Below are 17,719 nucleotides of genomic sequence, written 5' to 3' on the forward strand. Positions count from 1 at the left end.
AAAGTTTGTGAGATTTTTTTTTTGGGGGGGGTAGGCTGTGGGACTTGAACTCTGGGCCTGGACACTGTCCTTGAGCTCTTCAGCTCAAGGCTACCCCTTACCCCTTGAGTCATAGTCCCACTTCCAGTTTTTAAGTGGTTAATTGGAGATAAGAGTCTCATGAACTGTTTAAGGACAGTGCTCAGCCCTGAGTTCAAGCCCCAGGGCCGGAAAAATAAATAAATTAGTTAAATAAGGGGAAAGGAGGCTATGAAATACTCTCCCATCATCGATGTGCCACCTGTGCCCTAGGCCTGAGAGAGAGAGAGACTCACCTCCACATTCCAAACGTAGGAGCTGTGAAAGAGCTCTGACCACATCTTGCTCACTTTGTTGATGTCCTTAACATCCCAGATGTAGATGCTGTGGTCCTTATATACACAGGACAGCCATTGGTGGACAGGGTCAAAGGTCAGTGCCACTGTATCTGGGTAGACTGCTTCTGCCTTCCTGTGGAAGAGGAAACTGACAAGGCCACATGGGAATTCAGTCATTATCAATCACTGTGAGCCATAAGAGCTGTTTCTGATGAGATAGAAGCTGCTTCCAATCTGGCATCACTAGGGGTATATGCCACTCCCTTGCTTTCCTACTTCAACTCCATTTCTCTCTCTGCCTTCTCTCCTCCTTTGCTTCTAGTAGAAATTGCAAACTGGAAGTTCCTACCTGGCTGAAAGCACTTTGAGTACCCAGCACTCTCTGGTCCAGTCCCCTGCCTACATTTCATAAAAGACAACAGTCTGGTACTAGTGGCTCTCACCTGTGATCCTAGCTACTCAGAAAGCTGAGATCTGAGAACTGCCATTCAGTGTTAGCCCCCAATTAGTCATCAGAAAAGCTGAAAGGCTGGGAATGTGGCTTAGTGGTAGAGTATTTGTCTACCATGTATGAAGCCCTGGGTTCAATTCCTCAGTACCACCTAAACGGAAAAGGCCAGAAGTGACTCTGCGGTAGAGTGCTAGCCTTGAGCAAAAAGAAGCTCAGGGACAGTGCTCAGGCCCTGAATTCAAGCCCCAGGACTGGCACCAGAAAATGAAGACAAAAAAAGAGGCCTACTAGCCAGCGCAGTGGCTCACACCTGTAATCCTAGCTATTCAGGAGGCTGAGATCTGAGGATCAAGATTCAAAGCCAGCCCAGGCACAAAAGGATCTGAGACTCTTATCTTTAATTAACCTCTAGAAAATGGGAAGTGGGGCTTAGCTCAAGGGTAGGGTGGTAGCCTTGAGCTGAATTGCTCAGGGACAGTGCCCAGGCCCAGTTCAAGGCCCATGACTCACCCACACACACAAAAAAGGCCTACTCCACAGGACAATAGGCCACAGCTTTGCTATAGGTGAGGGTTGGTGGCTCACACCTATAATCCTAGCTACTTAAGAAGCTGAGATCTGAGGATCATGGTTCAAATCCTAAAGCTCTTATCTCTAACCAGCAGAAAGCATGAAATAGAGGTGTGCCTCATGTGACAGAGTGCCAGATGTGGGCAAAAAAGCTTAAGAAAAGGGGAAGGCCCTGAGTTCAAGCACCAATACTGATGCCTGCATGAGCATACACATTCATGCTCTCACACACACACACAGACACAGAAAAGTTAGTCACATAGAGGAGCTCATTCCATCACATGTAGGCCTACTCCAAATTCCTTGTAAGGACTTACTACTATCTGAAATTCTTTTGTTTTCTCTTGTGTTTCTCACCCTACCCTGTCCTGCCTCACTTCTCAGCCTGGACCTGGCCTCAGAAAGGTGGGACCTGGGCCGGGAGTTTGGCCTAGTGGTTAAAGTGCTTGCCTAGCATGCATGAAGACCCGGGTTCGATTCCTCGCTACCACATACATAGAAAAAAGCCGGAAGTGGTGCTGAGGCTCAAGTGGTAGAGCTCTAGCCTTGAGAAAGCCCAAGGACAGTGCTCAGGCCCTGAGCTCAAGCCCAGGACTGGCAAAAGAAAAAAAAAAAAAAAAAAAAGAAAGGTGGGACCTACCTACCTTTCCTTCCTTCCGTTCTTTCTGCCAGTCCTGGCTTGAACTCAGGGCCTGAGCACTGTCCTTGGGCTTTCTCAAGGCTAGAGCTCTACCACTTGAGCCACAGTATCACTTCAGCTTTTTTCTATGTATGTGGTACCAAGGAATTGAACCCGGGATTTTGTGCATGCTAGGCAAGCACTCTACCACTAGGCCAAACTCCCGGCCCAAGATGGGACCGCTCTGCTATGTACTATGGTAACGTCCATGTCCAAGAGTAACCGCTGGTGTTTTTAGGAAGCACAGATGGGCAGAGGGATTTGGAAGCATGCATACATGGTGGTGGGCTGACTCTGGTGGGACCCTCCCATTTTTCCTTCCCCACAGGGAAATACCTGGGCTCCAGGCCCTGTGCCACATCTACGCCAAGGTAGTGTGGCTTAGGCAGGTTGGCGAGGTAGTGTAGGCTGTGGGCCTGGAAGATTCGGACAATCCCATCTGTGCAGCCACAGAAGATGAGCTCCTCACTGACACAGAGGCAGGAAGACAAGGAGACCTGGGGAGACAGGAGCCGGCTGGTCTGGTGGTCTGGCCCGGGAAAGATGGAGCAGAGGGGCTTTCGTTTCTAGACAGAACTTACAATTTCTTGGGTTTAAGGTATCCATTTTGGCACTTTTAGTTTTTGCACCAATCCAGACTCTTGAACTCAGGGCACTATTCCAAGTGGTAGAGTGCTAGCCTTGAGTGAAAAAGCTCAGGGAAAGCACTCAGGCCTTGAGTTCAAGCTGCACAAGTGACCATTTAAAAAAGAAGAAAAGGAATTGTAGGGATAGTGATGGAAGGGGTGAGATTGATTGGAATATATTGTAAATGTGGAAATGTATGAACGGAATCCCCCTAATATAAGCTAATCATGTCAGGGGACAAGGTTTCACCAACTGAGATGAGGAGGCCCTCCCCCGGGGTCACCCTCAGCATGGACACTACGGGGTGGCCCGAGGCACAGGTTCCCCCACTGCTGGCGGCCCGGGGACACACCTTCAGGTTGATCCATTTCTCCAGCACCCGCTTCTCACTGAACTGGCAGAGGAGGCCCGAGTAGGACACACAAAAGGTATTGCCTGCCATCCGGCCCCGGCCACAGGCCACACCACAGAAGATGTTGTTGTGTAGTTCTCCAAGGATGCCCGAGCGCCCCACCAAGGGCACGGTTCCTGTCACCTGGGAGCACAGCAGGGCAAGTGAGATGCTGTCCAGTCTAGCACCTCATTGACAGTCTAAATGGGCGGATGCTGACACTCCCTCTAGGGGAGAAGGAAGACATGGCAGAAGGCGCTTCTGGACACAAGGGCTGGAAAGGCTGGTGGAGGAGAATCAGGTCTAGTCCCAGAGGCAAGGGAGGTACCAGACCCCTGAGACACCAGGCTGACCTCTGACACCACTGCCCTCTAGTCTCAGGTAGAAACAGTTACCACGCTGTTGTGATGGTCACGTCCCCCAGTGCCTGGCTGAGGTGGTGGTGGACAGAAACTCACCTTGGCTTCAGTAGAGGCTTCCAAAAACCAGAATCGCACATGCCGGTTTCCCACGGTGACAAAATAACTGCTGTCCTCAGAGAAGGAGAGGGCGATGACCCTGCATGACACTTTGTTGGAAGCCACCACGATATCTTTCTGGAAGAATCAGTGCAGAGTCACTCAGGCCAGTACCCACCTTGTGGGACTCCTTGCGCCTTGGCCCACAGCCCAGGTCTCCCTGGGCTCACTGTGTTCCTTGGCTCTCTAGGGAACCCTGTGCGTGACTGCTGTCACTCATCATCTCTAGACAAGGCAACATGGACAGGTCGCCAGGGGAGACTAAGCTCCAGAACTTTCCCCAAGCCCTTCAGTGCACACATGGGGTTAAGAACAGTTTGGAGCCAAGGAATGGACTTATGATTGCCACAGGGGAAGCTCCTGCCTTGGGTACTCCGTGGGGGGTGAGGGGTTACCCGGAGAACCCCCTCTAGGGCTGTGGCCACTTGTTAAAGTTCCCACAACTCAATGAAGCAGATATTACTATAGCCATTTTACCAGCAAGAAAACACTCACAAAGGCTAAAATTACCCAAGGTTTCAACTGCCAATGAAAAAGTTAACCTGATAATTCCATTACCCATACTCTAGTCTATCAGGGACCCCAAAATAAGGGTGCCCTGCTTCCCACTTACAACTAAGCTGTATCTTGGCCACGAGGGAACCTCAGGAGCAGAAAGAAGCCTTACAACTCATAACGAAGAAAAAAAAAATAGAAAGACGGAAGATCTAAAAGGTGCACAATAAACGTCTATGGGCTGAGCATTTAACCAACTTGTCTTATGTGGCTCCTCCATGCCCAAGGCTCAGTAAGCACCACCATGTGCCAGCTGGGATCTCACCTTCCAGTCCCAGACATTGAGAACCATGTCGTGCTGGTAGCCCATGGACACAATGTGCTTCATGCTGGGTGAGAAGGCCACGCAGGCCACACCATACTTGTGGCCCAGCATCTCTGCCACCTGACTTTTCTCTTCCACATCCCAGATGCGCACGGCAGGCCTGTGTCCGTTCTGGAGAAAATAGGGCCATTACTGCTGCTTAGATCTGTGCTAGGTCCACAACTAAGGGGCTGTCAGGGCTGTGGGTGACATTGCCCAAGGATGCACCCCACAGCTACCTCCCCCACTTGCCACAGGGGTTCTTTTTCTTTTTTTTTTTTTTCATTCTTGACCTGGGTCTTGAACTCAGGGTTTGGGTCCTGTCCCTGCACTTTTTGGCTCAAGGCTGGTGCTCTATCACTTGAGTCACAGCTCTCTGCCTTTTTGGTGGTTAATCAAAGATAAAAAGTCTCACAGACTTTCCTGTCCAAGCTGGCTTTGAACTGCAATCCTCAGATTATAGCCTCCAGAGTAGCTAGGATTACAGGCGTGAGCCACCAGCACCTGGTCAGCCACCAGGCTTTTCTGATATAGGAGGAAGCCATTCTAGGGACTCCTGGAAATGATGGGAGCACAGAGAATGTCCCCAGACCCTTCTCACCGGCTTAGTGGGTGAACATGACTCACCTCTCCAGTCACTATGTACTTCCCATCAGGTGAAAAGGCCAGAGCACTCAGAGACTTTCTGGGGACAAAAAAAAAAAAAAAGGAATTGATCACTGGTCCCACTGAGGTTGGCTGTGCTCTCAGCACTCTGCCAGTTCCTGGCTCCCAGGCCTGGGAAGGAGCTGGGGGAGATGAGTACGAGCAGCTTCCGGCCAGCCAGCCCAGCCTGTACCAGACATAGCCCTCTGGGAAATGGAGTAAAGATAAAGGCTTCTTCCTTCTTGAACACCAAGTCCACAAGGGTGGACAGAGTGCAAGGATCCTGCTTTTCCCTTTGCACAGGTGGGCTCCTGAGACCCAGCTTACCTGGCAGTATTCAAGATGTGCTGCTGCTTGTTCTCCATGGGGTTCAAAATCACAACCACACAGCTGGGGAGAAAGGAAAACGTATGTCAAGTCAGAGAGAGTAGAAGCACCTGGACCACGTATTATTCTGTGTCAAAAAAAAAAAAAATCCCTATCAGCCAGGTGCAGATAGCTTACACCTATCTTCCTAGCTATTCAGGAGGCTGAGACCTAAAAATCTGAGGATGGTGGTTCCAAGTTCAAAGACAGCCCAGGCAGGAAAAGTCCATGAAACTCCAATTAAGCCCCCCTAAAAGCTGGACATGGAAGTAGATCCCACATCTGTGGGACCACAGATGTGAGCCACTGGTGCCCAGCTTGAGAGATTTAACCACCAGAATCACCTGCCACCTTCCACTACATGCAAGAGCATATTCTAGACCCAGACGGACCCCGGAATCCTCTGCCCAGCCCCGAGGTGGTAGCACCATCTGATCCTACAGATGAGGCCCACAGAGATTCACCAGTGAATTCAGGCTCCAAATTCTCCCATGATGCTTAGGTGTCAAGGCCCTTGTGCTTACCCTGCCAGGTAGGCCACGTGGCCTGTGCCAGGGTCACAGGTTAGACCACTGCTATTCTGGGCTGTGATCCCAAGCACCTTCTCAAGTGACACCTGCAAAGAAAAGGCCCCAGTCAGAATTGCCTGCCCTGGCAGGCCCCCTTGGGTCACCTGTGCCACTTGGTGTACTTAACATTCAGTCACTGACTGCACACTCGCTGCACACTGGCAGCTAACACCTGTTCCTTTGTCAGCATTCCTCTGAGAAATACATAGTATGACCTGAAGAGCAGCGCGGTGGGGCAGACAGGTAAAAATCCCTATCCTCCTGGAGCTCATATGCTGATGATGATGGGGAGAGAACATAGAATAAGTATGCAAAATCAATGCTCAATGAGGACAGATGCAATGTAGAACAACTTAGGAAATCTGAGAATGACTGGGAGCTGGTGGCTCATGCTTGTAATCCTAATGACTCAGAAGGCTGAGATCTTAGGACCATGGTTCAAAGCCAGCTTGAGCAGAAAAATCTGAGACTCATATCCACTTAAATACATGCACACACGCACGCACACATGCACATACACACACATGTTCAAACACACCAGAAGTGGAGCTGTAGTTCAAGTGATAGAGGGCTAGCCTGGAGCAAAAAAGTGTTCCGGGACAGTTACCAAACCCTGAGTTCAAGAGAAAGGACTGGTACAAAAAGACAAAACAAACTGAGGGCTGGGAATGTGGGTTTTCCTAGCATGCATGAAGCCCTGGGTTCAATTTCTCAGAACCACATAAACAGAAAAAGCTGTAAGTGGCACTGGCTCAAGTAGTAGAATGCTAGCCTTGAGCAAAAAGCTCAGGTTCAGTGCCTACACCCTGAGTTCAAGCAACAGGACTGCCAAAAGTGCAGAGAAATGGATGTCACAGTGAGAAAGTAACCTTCGAATCAATGGATTCAAATGGATAGAAGACTTGAATCCTCACCACATGCCTGAGCAGAAATCACTATAATCACTCCCATTTTTAGATGAGGACACTGAGGCCTGCACATGGGAAGCAGCAAAGTTGGGTAATTCAAGTCCCAGTACCAGCACCAAAATAAAAAAGTAGAAACATATCACAGGAAAATATGCCACACCCATCATGGCAGATTTAAACAATTTACAGGAAGTAGGCATAAACAAAATTGTGGTACTTTCACATTTTAAATAGATGAATTCCTGGGGCTGGGAGTATGGCCTATTGATAAAAGTGTTTGCCTAGCATGCACAAAGCTCTGGGTTTGATTCCTCAGTACCACATACACAAAAAATAAGCCAGTGCTGTGGCTCAAGTGGTAGAGTGGTAACCTTGAGAAAGCTCACAGGCAGTGCCTAGGCCCTGAGTTCAAGCCCCAGGACTGGCCAGAAACAAATAAATAGATGAATTCCTAATTATTGTAGTAAACTATCCTCAAGCAAGTCTTTAGATCTCATAACTCAAAGACAAACTATATAGAAGTTAGTGCTCATGATGCACACATATTACATAAACTTACAATAACTGATGTTTGTGGTACATTTCTCAGAAGTAACTATTCAATATTCATAATAATCCTATGTGCAATCACTATCTCCTCCTCCTCCTCAATACCATCATAATTTTTCAGAAGAAATAGAGGCCCAGAAAGTTTACCCACCCGTGAATGCGAGATTCAAGCAATGGTACTCAGGCTGTTTTATGTGCCAAGCATAATTATAACTGAATCTATTTTAGATTATGTCTTTGCACTGCTAAGCAAGAAAAAGAAACAAAATGACATTACCCAAGATATAATGACAGTGAAATTGGATCACTGTTCAGATCCAGTCTAGGCAGGCAAATCTCTGAGACTCTTATCTCCAAGCCACCAAAAGGCCAGAAATGAAGCTGTGGCTCCAGTGGCTCCAAGGCTAGAAGCTAGCCTTGGGTGAAAATGCTAAGGGATAACACCCAAATCCCTAAGTTTAAGTCCAGTATGGGGGAAAAAAAAAACACAAAAAAACAAGAAATCCTCTCTGAGCAGAAATATTCCGGCTAAACTTGGAGGATGGGGGAAGAATGGGAAGAAGCCAGCCAAGTTACCTGTAGCAAAATGCACAGACAGAGAACTCACCAAACACCAAGTCTAGGAGGTAAAAGAAAGTGCTTGAAATCTCAGGAAAACAGAAAGCAGATCAGTGAGACTGAATCTTGGTGAGAGGCAGGACGTAAAAGATACAACCAGAAAGGTGAACAAGACCCTGTTGCCCAGAGCTCTGCAGCCAGGAGGGAGCAATACAATCAGAGGCCGCAGAAACCCATCCAATAGGAACATAACCCATCGGCAGCTACCATGTAGCCATCCTTTATCTGGAATCTGAACCAAAACGAGTATAGTTACAATTTCCTCTCCCTTCAACACCCCGCGGTACAGCTCTATCCATTGTCGTTGTTGTTTTATTATTATTTGCCAGTCCTAGGGCTTGAACTCAGGGCCTCGGCTCTGCTCCTGAGCCTCCTCTGGACTCAGGGCTAGAGCTCTACCACTTGATTCACAGTGCCACTTCTGGCATTTTCTGCTTATGTGATTCTGAGGAATCGAACCCAGGGCTTCATGCATGCCAGAGAAGCCCTCTGCCGCTAAGCCACGTTCCCACCTACTCAGGAAGCTGAGATTTGAGAATCGAGGTTCAAAGCCAGCGCCCCCCCCCCCCCGCACTAAAGTCGGTGAGAGTCTCATCTCCGATGAACGACCAGCAAACCGGACGTGGCGCTGTGGCTCAAAGTGGTAGGCACAGAGCCCAGGCTCTGAGTTCAAATCCCAGGACCAACAACAACAACAACAAAAAAGCAGGACTTGGAAAACGTCTTAAGGCAGGGCAGAGATTTGCAAAAAGCAAAGCGCTCTGGGACAGAGTAGAACTCCGAGAACGCTCCAAGGCTTAGGATGGAACCGGAAACCAGAGGGGAGACGCGGGGGAGTGGGAGGGGCTTTGGCCGCAGGGGCGTGGCCATGGAGCCACCGAGGCGGGCCGGGACGGAGGGGCGTGGAAAAGACCTGCGAACGCGACCTGGGGCGGCCCAGGGAGGTCCGTCTGACCCCGTAGGACGGGAGAGCATCTCCTCACCCGGTTCTGCACTGCGTCCTCGGGCGCCGTCGCGAGTCGCGTCCGCCGTCTGAGGCACAGCGGTGGGGCAGGAGGTGGGGAGGATTGGGTTCTCCGCGTCGGAACTCCCGCCATGACAGATGGCAGCTTGTCGACCGCATCGTTCCGCGTGTAGCCTCCGGACCCTAAGGCTGCCATCCTGCTGCCGGAGACCCGGCGACCGTTAACACGCCTTAACCGCCGCAGCCACCACGACTCACTCGAATAAGCGAATGGCCGCGGGAAAGCCGGTGCCGCCGCTGATTGGATGCGGCGGAGCACTCGTCTGGCCAATCGTGGGACTGCCGGGTGCGCTTATGACCAATGGGGGGAGTGAGGGGCGGGGCCAAGTGTCGGAGGGTGGGGCCACCGGATGCTTGGCAAAGTGTCCCGGAGTTTCTCGCCCGGTCTTCCCCGTTCCTTGAGACACAGGCTTTAGCTTTTAGCAGGCGTTTACGAACCCTCACCTCGCCTTCCGCTGCCGCTGAGCGACACTCGCCCGGATGTAGGCGTAGGGCGGAGTCGGGAGGGCACTGTGGGTTTGTGGGCTGAGCTGGCGCAGGAAGAACACTGCGCCACCTCTCCCTCTCCCGCCCCGCCCCACACGTGATGAAGCCGAGGGTTGCATGGATCCGGCTTTGCCCCGCCGTACGCGCTCTAACCCATCCACCACGTGACAAGGTCGCAGCTGTTAGGAATCGGTCCGCGCAGGCGCCAGCAGCAGTTCCCACGTCACGTGACAAAGCACCGTTTTGGTTTTCTTCCCCCCCACCCCACCCCCCGAACGTCACGTTTGACTGGCAGGGAAGCGCGGGCAGGATTCCGCGGAGCCCGACGAGGACCAAAGTACAGCTGTCGGCCGAGCAAAACGCAACGGGGGCTGGGTGGGGGTTGCGCAAATACTGGGGAGTCTCCGTACTGCTCCAACACCGCGGGCCGAGTGGGCGCAGGCAACGGCCCTGTGAGCGCAGGCGCGGGGCGGGGCCGGGGAGGGGCGGGGCCTGCGTGGGGCGGGGCCGGGAGGGGCGGGGCCTAAGGTAAATGCAGCTGTCCAGCAGCTGAGTTTCGACTTCGGCAATTGGAAAGGTATACAGGTGTGAGAAACAGCATCTACATTACTAACAACAGGTAGTGAAAGGACTGAGAGGGACATATAGGGAAAAAATGAAATTAAGCCGGGCTCCGGTGGCTCATGGCTGAAATCCTAGCTACTCAGGAGGCTGAGATTAAAGAAAGGGTAGTTGTTCCAAACGAGACTTATCTCTAATTAATCACAGAAAAAGCTGGAGCTGGAAATGGTGCTGTAGCTCAAATGGTAGGGTGCTGGCCTAGAGTGAAAGGAGCTTAAGGACAGCGCCTGGACCCAGAGTTCAAGGCTGAGGACTGGCAAAAAGAAAAAAAGTGAGGGGCCGGGAGTGTGGCCTAGTGGTAGAATGCTTGCCTAGCATGCACGAAGCCCTGGGTTCGATTCCTCGGTACCATATATTCAGGAAGTGGTGCTGTGACTCAAGTGGCAGAGCGCTAGCCTTGAGCAAAAAGTGTCCAAGGAGAGTGCCCAAGCTCTAAGTTCAAGCTCCAGAATTGGCAAAAAAAAAAAAAAAAAGGTGATTTAGTTATTTGAAATCAGATAGGGAAGGGGGGAAAACAAGATGAGGGGCGGGGTGGGGGGAGGGAAATGGGGACCAAGACATGAGAAAGAATATCAATGTTTTTGAAGTAATGCACCTTCTATATGGTGAATATAATGTAACCCTTCTATTAATTACAATAAAAATATATGAAAAAAAGAATAACACTTTAAAATATTTTTTTAAAAAGTGAACTTAGTCCAGGTTCCATATGCAACTGCAAAACTGCAACTGCAAAGCTCAGAACATCTGAAACAACTCATCTTGGCTGCCCCCAATCCTTTCAGTCCTTACTTCACAGATAGCTCTATCTTTTCTTGTTGTTTAAGCTAAAAAGTCTTTTTTTTTTTTTTTTTTTTTTTTTTGGTCAGTCGTGGTGCTTGAACTCTGGGCCTGGGTACTGTCCTTGAGCTCTTCAGCTCAAGGCTAGCGCTCTATCACTTCAGCCACAGCACTACTTCCAATTCCCGGTGGTTAATTGGAGATAAGGGTCTCACAGACTTTAGTGTCCAGGCTAGCTTTGAACTGAAATGATCCTCAAATCTCAGCCTCCTGAGTAGCTAGGATTACAGGTGTGAGCCACTGTGCCCGGCTCCAGCTTTTTTTTTTTGTGCCCGGGCACAAAAGGACCTGAAACTATCTCCAATTAACCTCTAGAAAACGGGAAGTGGGATTTGTCTCTCAAGGGTAGGGTGGTAGCCTTGAGCTGAAGAGCTCAGGGACAGTGCTTAGCATGAGTTTAAGCCCCATGACCACCCACCCCCCCAAAAAAAAGGCTGGAAGTAGAGGCCCGGAGTTTGGCCTAGTGGTAGAGTGCTTGCCTAGTATGCATGAAGACCTGGGTTCAATTCCTTGGTACCACATACATAGGCGGGGAAAAAAGCCAGAAGTGGTAGCTAAAGTGGTAGAGCTCTAGCCTTGAGAAGACCAAAAGACAGTGCTCAGGCTCTGAGTTCAAGCCCAGGACTGGCAAAAAGAAAGAAAAGAGCGAGCTAGAAGTAGAGCTTGCATAGTTCCAGGGTCCTGAGTTCAAGCCCCAGGAGCCCTCCACCTACCCTACCCCACCCCCAGAGAAGTTGGAGTTGCATTAGTAAGGAAAAAGTGGATATTGGAGTAGACAGTTGGCAGATGGCAAGCTCTGCTCAGGAGAGGTGCAGGAAGGGAGAGATGCTGTGGCAATAAGCCCAGTGTTTGTGTCCAGGAACAAAAGAGCTAATGAGGACATTCAGATACAAGGCAAGCTGAAGGGACTGAGATTCCCTGACTCCTTGGCTATGTGCCCTTGGGGCTCTTTGTAACACACTCTTCTAAGTCAACCTTTTCTCTCAGGGGACCAGCTATCCCTGTCAGTCTTTTTTTTTACTCTGAGTTCTACCCCTATGTCCATCCCATCCGCCACTTCTAGCACACCAGTAGTCTTGTTAGTTTCTGGTGTGGCTTTCCCATAATTTCTTAATGCAAGTACAAGCCAGATGCTCTTTTTTCTCTTATGATTACAGCACTAACTTCCAGTGGCTGTTGTAACAAAGTGGTGGCTTAAGACAAGGAAAGTCAGTTCTGGAGGCCAGAGCGCATGTCAGTTTTCCTGGACCAGGAAGAATGGGAATCTGAAAAACTTCCTTGCCTTTTGCAGTTTGATAGCCACAGGCAGGCAGTTCTTGCTGGGCCACATCTCTGCAGGGAAGCTGTGGTTACATTGTACTGTAGCTTGGTGTATGTGGTGACATCTCCTCCTCCCTGTGCTCAATATACTTGTGGAATTTAGGAGCAACCTGTCAAGATCCTTTTTTTTTTTTTTTTTTTTTGCCAGTCCTGGGGACTGAACTTGGCCTGAGCACTGTCCTTGGGCTTTCCTCAAGGCTAGAGCCATAGCAACACTTCTGGCTTTTCTATGTATGTGGTATGGAGGTATCAAACCAGGGTCTTTGTACGTGCTAGGTGAACACTCTACCACTAGGTCAAACTCTGGCCCAACATCCTTTATTTATTTTTTTTCACCAATCCTGGGGCTTGAACTCAGGGCCTGTGCACTGCCCTTGAACACTTTTTTGCTCAAGGCTAGCACTCTACCACTTAAGCCACAGCACTACTTCTGGCTTTTTCTGTATATGTGGTACTGAGGAATCGAACCTAGGGTTTTGTATGTGCTAGGTGAGCACTCTACCATTAGGCCGAAATCCTGGCCAATATGGACTTCAACTCAACACCTGGAAGCTGTCCCTTCTTTTTCACTCAAGACTAACTAGCTGCGTGTGTGTCTGTGGTTGTTGGTTCTCAAATCTCGACCTCTCCTTTACCTCCCCATTTTTCTGGACTTTAGGATCTCTCAAATTCTAGACATCTGGTTTCACATCCAGGAGCTAACGGAAGTGTGAAGTGGGCACGGGAGCCTGGGAAAAGCTGCGGGTAAAAACCAGCCTGGAGAATAGAAGGGGTAGAGGAGCCATGCTTGTTTAAGCAGGCGGAGGCCAACAGGGTGAGGAGTCTGCAGTGGGGAAAGCTTGGGCGGGAAGCGCAGAGAGGCCCAGGTTTGGAGCCCCAGGGGTTTCCGTGGGGAGGTGGGGGGCTGACCGCCCGCAGATTCCCACCGAAGGCTGCAGGCCTGGCTGCGGCGCCCACCCACCGCCTCCAGGTCCCTCCTGCTTCCAGTGGCGCTGGGACGTGTGCTACCTGCGGCCAGACGCGGCGCCCGCCACGGTGAGCGGGCGGACGGGGGCACCACGGAGAGGGAAGTCCTCTGGTCGGTTGACCCCCGACGGCCGGGCAGGGGTCGACGCTGCACGTGCTGCAGCGGCGGGTGCAGAGGTTGCAATGGTGGCTTGGACCCGCACCAGGCGCGGCTGGGGGAACTGGAGCTGCGGACGCCGCAGCTGCGCGCCGGGGTCCGCCAGGCGCGCTGGGGAGTGAGTGCGCGTGCGCGCCGGGGTCCGCCGGGGGGGGGGGGGGGGGGGGGGGGGCGGGCTGGAGAGTGAGTGCGCGCGCGCACCGGGGTCCGCCAGGGGGGGGGCTGGGGAGTGAGTGCGCGTGCGCGCCGGGGTCCGCCAGGCGGGCTGGGGAGTGAGTGCGCGTGCGCGCCGGGGGGGGTGGGGTGTCCCAAGCTTGGGGGCGGGGGACCGGTGCTGAGTACGCGTGCGCGCCCGGGTCCGCCGCGCGGGGTGAGTGCGGGTCTCTTCCGGGCCACCTTTGGTGGGGTGGGCGATGGCCCCCCCATTGATGAAGAGCGACATTTAAAATAACACGGAGACATCTTGCTCTCCGCCAGCGGCCGCGATGCTGCCGTCGTCCTCCGGTAAAGACAGGCGCGGCCTGGAGCGCGGCCTGGAGCGCGGCCTGGCGGTGGAGTGCACGCCGAGCGAGCGCGAAGCCCTGGGTTCCATGCCTCGGTACCACCTACACAGAAAAAAGCTGCAAGTGGCGCTGTGGCTCAAGTGGTAGAGCGCCAGCCTTGAGCACAAAGTGTCCAAGGACAGTGCCCAGGCCCTGAGTTCAAGCCCCAGGGCTGGCAAAAGAAAAAGAAAAGGGAAAGGAAAAGAAAGACAGGCGAGCCTGGCGCTCTGGCTCACGCCCATCATCCCAGCTACTCCGGAGACTGAGATCTGAGGACCACAGATCCAAGACAGCCCAGGCAGGGAAGGACATGAGACCATGAGGCTTTTATCTCTGTTAACTACTGCCCTACCCCTGGGCCTGGATGTTGTCCCTGTTATCTTCAGCTGAAGGCTACCACCCTACTCTTGAGCCAAGCCCTACTTTCCGTTTTCTAGAGGTTAATTAGAGATAAGAGTCTCTGGTCCTTTTGTGCCCAAGCTGGCTTTGAACCTTGATCCTCAGTTCTCAGCCTCCTGAGTAGCTAGGATTACAGGCATGAACCACCATGCTGGCTTCAGACTGGCTCCCCCCCCTCCACCCCTAACTCCCATTCAATTCTTGTTTCCCACTCCTTCATTCCATTCATTCAGTCTCCCATCTCTTCCACATTCATTGTCTTTCCACCAATCTCCACCCCCTCCCATCTCCCTTGTGTCTTTTAATCTGCATTCCCCTCTCCCCCCATTCTGGGTTTAGGCTCAGGGCCTGAGCACTGTCCTTGGATTTTCTCAAGGCTAAAGCTGTACCACATGAGCCACAGCTTTTCTTTTATGTAGGTGGTACTGAGGAATCAAACCCAGGTCTTTGTGCATGCTATGCAAGCACTCTACCACTAGGCCAAACTCCTGGCCCCTATCTGCATCTTTCTGAGGCCTCTGTCTCTCTGTCTCCACTCCTGCCCCACATCTGACCCTCCTATTGCCACCACCCACCTCTATTTCCCTGTATGTCTTTCCTATCTCATGAATGTCCTCGTTTCTCATCTGCTTCGGTCACGCTACTCACACCTTTGTTTCCCAACACCCCCTGCCTCCCCGTCCCTCTGTGCCACCCACACACACTGTTTCTCCTAATTCATGCCTGGATGGCTGCCTGGACCCAAGGAATCCTGGACCTTCATCATCATCTGTGGAGGACCTGATGTAGCTGTGGTCCTCTCCTGAGACCCTGTACCTGCCAGCCCGTATGTGAACCTCTGCACATCAGACTGTCAGTGCACAAGGGCCAGGACAGACAGTGTCAAAGAACTGAGGACAGAAGATGGAAGAAAAGAGATCACCAGACTGGAGCACAGCCTAGCTGCACCTCTAAGCCTGGGTTCCATCGTAAAAACTGAATAGGAAACCTGAATCCAAAGACCCCTTCATCCCCACCCTCCAGTGCCCTGCCTCCCTTCAGCTTAAATCCTTGCAGAGAGGGAAACGACCTTAGGAGATGAACAAGGGTCACTTGGAGGAGTTCTGGACCTGGTTCTTAAGAATCCGTGATGCCTTGGGCCAGGCCTGCTATTGAGTTGGAGGCTTGATATTGAACCCAGTAGAAACTCCCTCCCTGTCCACAGGATGCTCACGTTGTGCTCATGAAATAGCGAACTGGTAAATGAATAAACCACATCACCGAAGGCTCTAATAAGTGCTCTTAGAAGAGGGTGTGAAAATGTAATGGGGAGGAGGGAGAGGGTCTCTGATCAGGAGATCAGAATCTTAGATGGGGAGAAGGAGCCCTGGGAGAGGCCTAGGAGAAAAACAGCCCTGCAGAAGATATGGGGGTGTCCAAATCAGGAGGGCACTATGGTTCTGGGAAAACTGAAGTAGGGGAGGGATGAACCATTTTAATTAAGGAAAGTAGATATGTGCCTGAAAAGGCAGTAATGAGTAAGATTCCCTAAAAGAGAGGGAACCACATAGGTCACTGGGGAAAAGCATCTAGTCAAAGGGAATAGCCAGTGTAAAGGCCCTGGGGTAAGGAACAGTATAGTCCATCCAGCCTGGAGTGAAAAAAAGTGAGATTTGGGGTGGGGGAGGAGCAAGTCACCTAAGGCTATGTGAGCCATTGCTGAGAGCATGGAATTTCCCTGGGGTGAGAGGAGGCTCGCCCCTCCCCCATGTGATCACATGGGAGATGAAATATGGGCCAGGAATTCCTGTGGTAGAGAAGAGGGAAATTCTGAAGTATATTGGAGCTACTGAATCTCTACATTTGGATCCACCCGGTTAGATGTGGGGCAGAGCAGGGGACAGCTCACTTAGGTGTGAGGCACAGCTAGAGCCCTGGGCAGGCTCCAGGGGGCCTTCGTCAGGGAGAGAGCCATTCTCAGAATCCACTCACCAATCTGTACCTTAGACACTGCTACAGTTATGTGGTCTGGTAGGAGTCTCATCTTATAGCTGTGTAATTTGGCTCAAGGTGGCTCACGCCTGTAATCCTAGCTACTCAGGAGGCTGAGATCTGAGGATCAAGGTTCAAAGCCAGCCCATGCACAAAAGGACCTGAGACTCTTATCTCCAATTAACCTCCAAAAAATGGGAAGTGGGGCTTGGTTCAAGGGCAGGTGGTAGCCTTGAGCTGAAGAGCCCAGGGACAATGCCCAAGCCCAGGGTTAGGATAGGCTGAAGAGCTCAGGGACAGCACCCAGGCCAAGTTCTGGCCCCATGATGCACACACACACAGAAAAAGAACCCAAAGTTACGCAGATTCTGGTGGCTCACGCCTGTAATCCTAGCTACTTAGGAGGCTGAGATCTGAGGATGGAGGATCAAAGCCAGGCCAAGCACAAAAGTCTGTGAGACTCAACTCCAATTAGCCACCAGAAAACCAGAAGCAGCGCTGTGACTCAAGTGGCAGAGCGCTAGCCTTGAGTAAAAGACACTCAGGGCACCCAGGCCCAGAGTTCAAGCCCCATGACCGACAGAAAAAAAAAAGTCAAGCCAGCCAGGTGCTAATGGTTCATGCCCGTTAATCGAAGCTATTCAGAAGGCCTGAAGATCCGAGGAACATGATTCAAAGCCAGCTTAGGCAGGGAAGTCTGTGAGACTCTTCTCCAATAAATGGGAAGTAGAACTGTTGGTCAAATGGTAGAGTGCTAGCCTTAAGAAAAAAATGAAAAAGCTAGAGGCCAGCACCCAGGCTCTGAGTTCAAGTTCTAGCGCTGGCACAAGCAAAACCATACTCAACAGAAGACCAGATTTCAAAGTTTTAGCTCTAACACCTACCCCGGTGTGAGCATCTTAACTTCTCTCTGGACCTGAATAAGCCCTGGGTGATCAATGGAGGATGATGCTAAGAACTAGGATGATGAGACAAAACCACTGCAGTATGACCCCATTTATAGGATAAATATTAAGAGAAAAGGGGGTGTTCAGTCACTGCTCAAAGACGATTGGTCTGGTTTGCAGGGCTAGGGGAGGGGGCAGGGAGAAGAAGCTTAGCACTGGTGGGTAGAATGGGCGCTCACATCTTACCTGCAATGTCCCTTCCTCCCTCCCCTCTCTCTCTCTCTCTCTCTCTCTCTCTCTCTCTCTCTCTCTCTCTCTCTCTCTCTCTCTCTCTCTCTCTCTCTCCCTCCCTCCCTCCCTCCCTCCCTCCTTCCCTCCTTCCCTCCCTCCCTGCACACCA

General features: G+C 51.4%; 1 protein-coding gene across 1 annotated transcript in view; it reads right to left on the reverse strand.

Moving 5' to 3' along the window:
- Positions 1-9,857, reverse strand: part of Wdr62 (WD repeat domain 62) — a 32,398-nt gene extending 22,541 nt beyond the window's left edge. Inside the window, exons 1-9 of the mRNA XM_090322732.1 lie at positions 9,090-9,857; positions 5,987-6,078; positions 5,424-5,486; positions 5,079-5,136; positions 4,413-4,583; positions 3,533-3,670; positions 3,036-3,218; positions 2,393-2,553; positions 315-504 (exon numbers count right to left, since the gene is read on the reverse strand). Coding sequence (XP_090178858.1) covers positions 315-504; positions 2,393-2,553; positions 3,036-3,218; positions 3,533-3,670; positions 4,413-4,583; positions 5,079-5,136; positions 5,424-5,486; positions 5,987-6,078; positions 9,090-9,266 — 1,233 coding nt within the window. The 5' untranslated portion in view covers positions 9,267-9,857. The remainder of the gene's footprint in view (positions 1-314; positions 505-2,392; positions 2,554-3,035; positions 3,219-3,532; positions 3,671-4,412; positions 4,584-5,078; positions 5,137-5,423; positions 5,487-5,986; positions 6,079-9,089) is intronic.
- Between the last annotated feature and the right edge of the window lie 7,862 nt (positions 9,858-17,719).

Source organism: Megascapheus bottae, chromosome 31 (genome assembly GCF_031878675.1).
Source record: "Megascapheus bottae isolate mThoBot1 chromosome 31, mThoBot2.hap1, whole genome shotgun sequence".
In the NCBI taxonomy this organism is placed as follows: domain Eukaryota; kingdom Metazoa; phylum Chordata; class Mammalia; order Rodentia; family Geomyidae; genus Megascapheus; species Megascapheus bottae.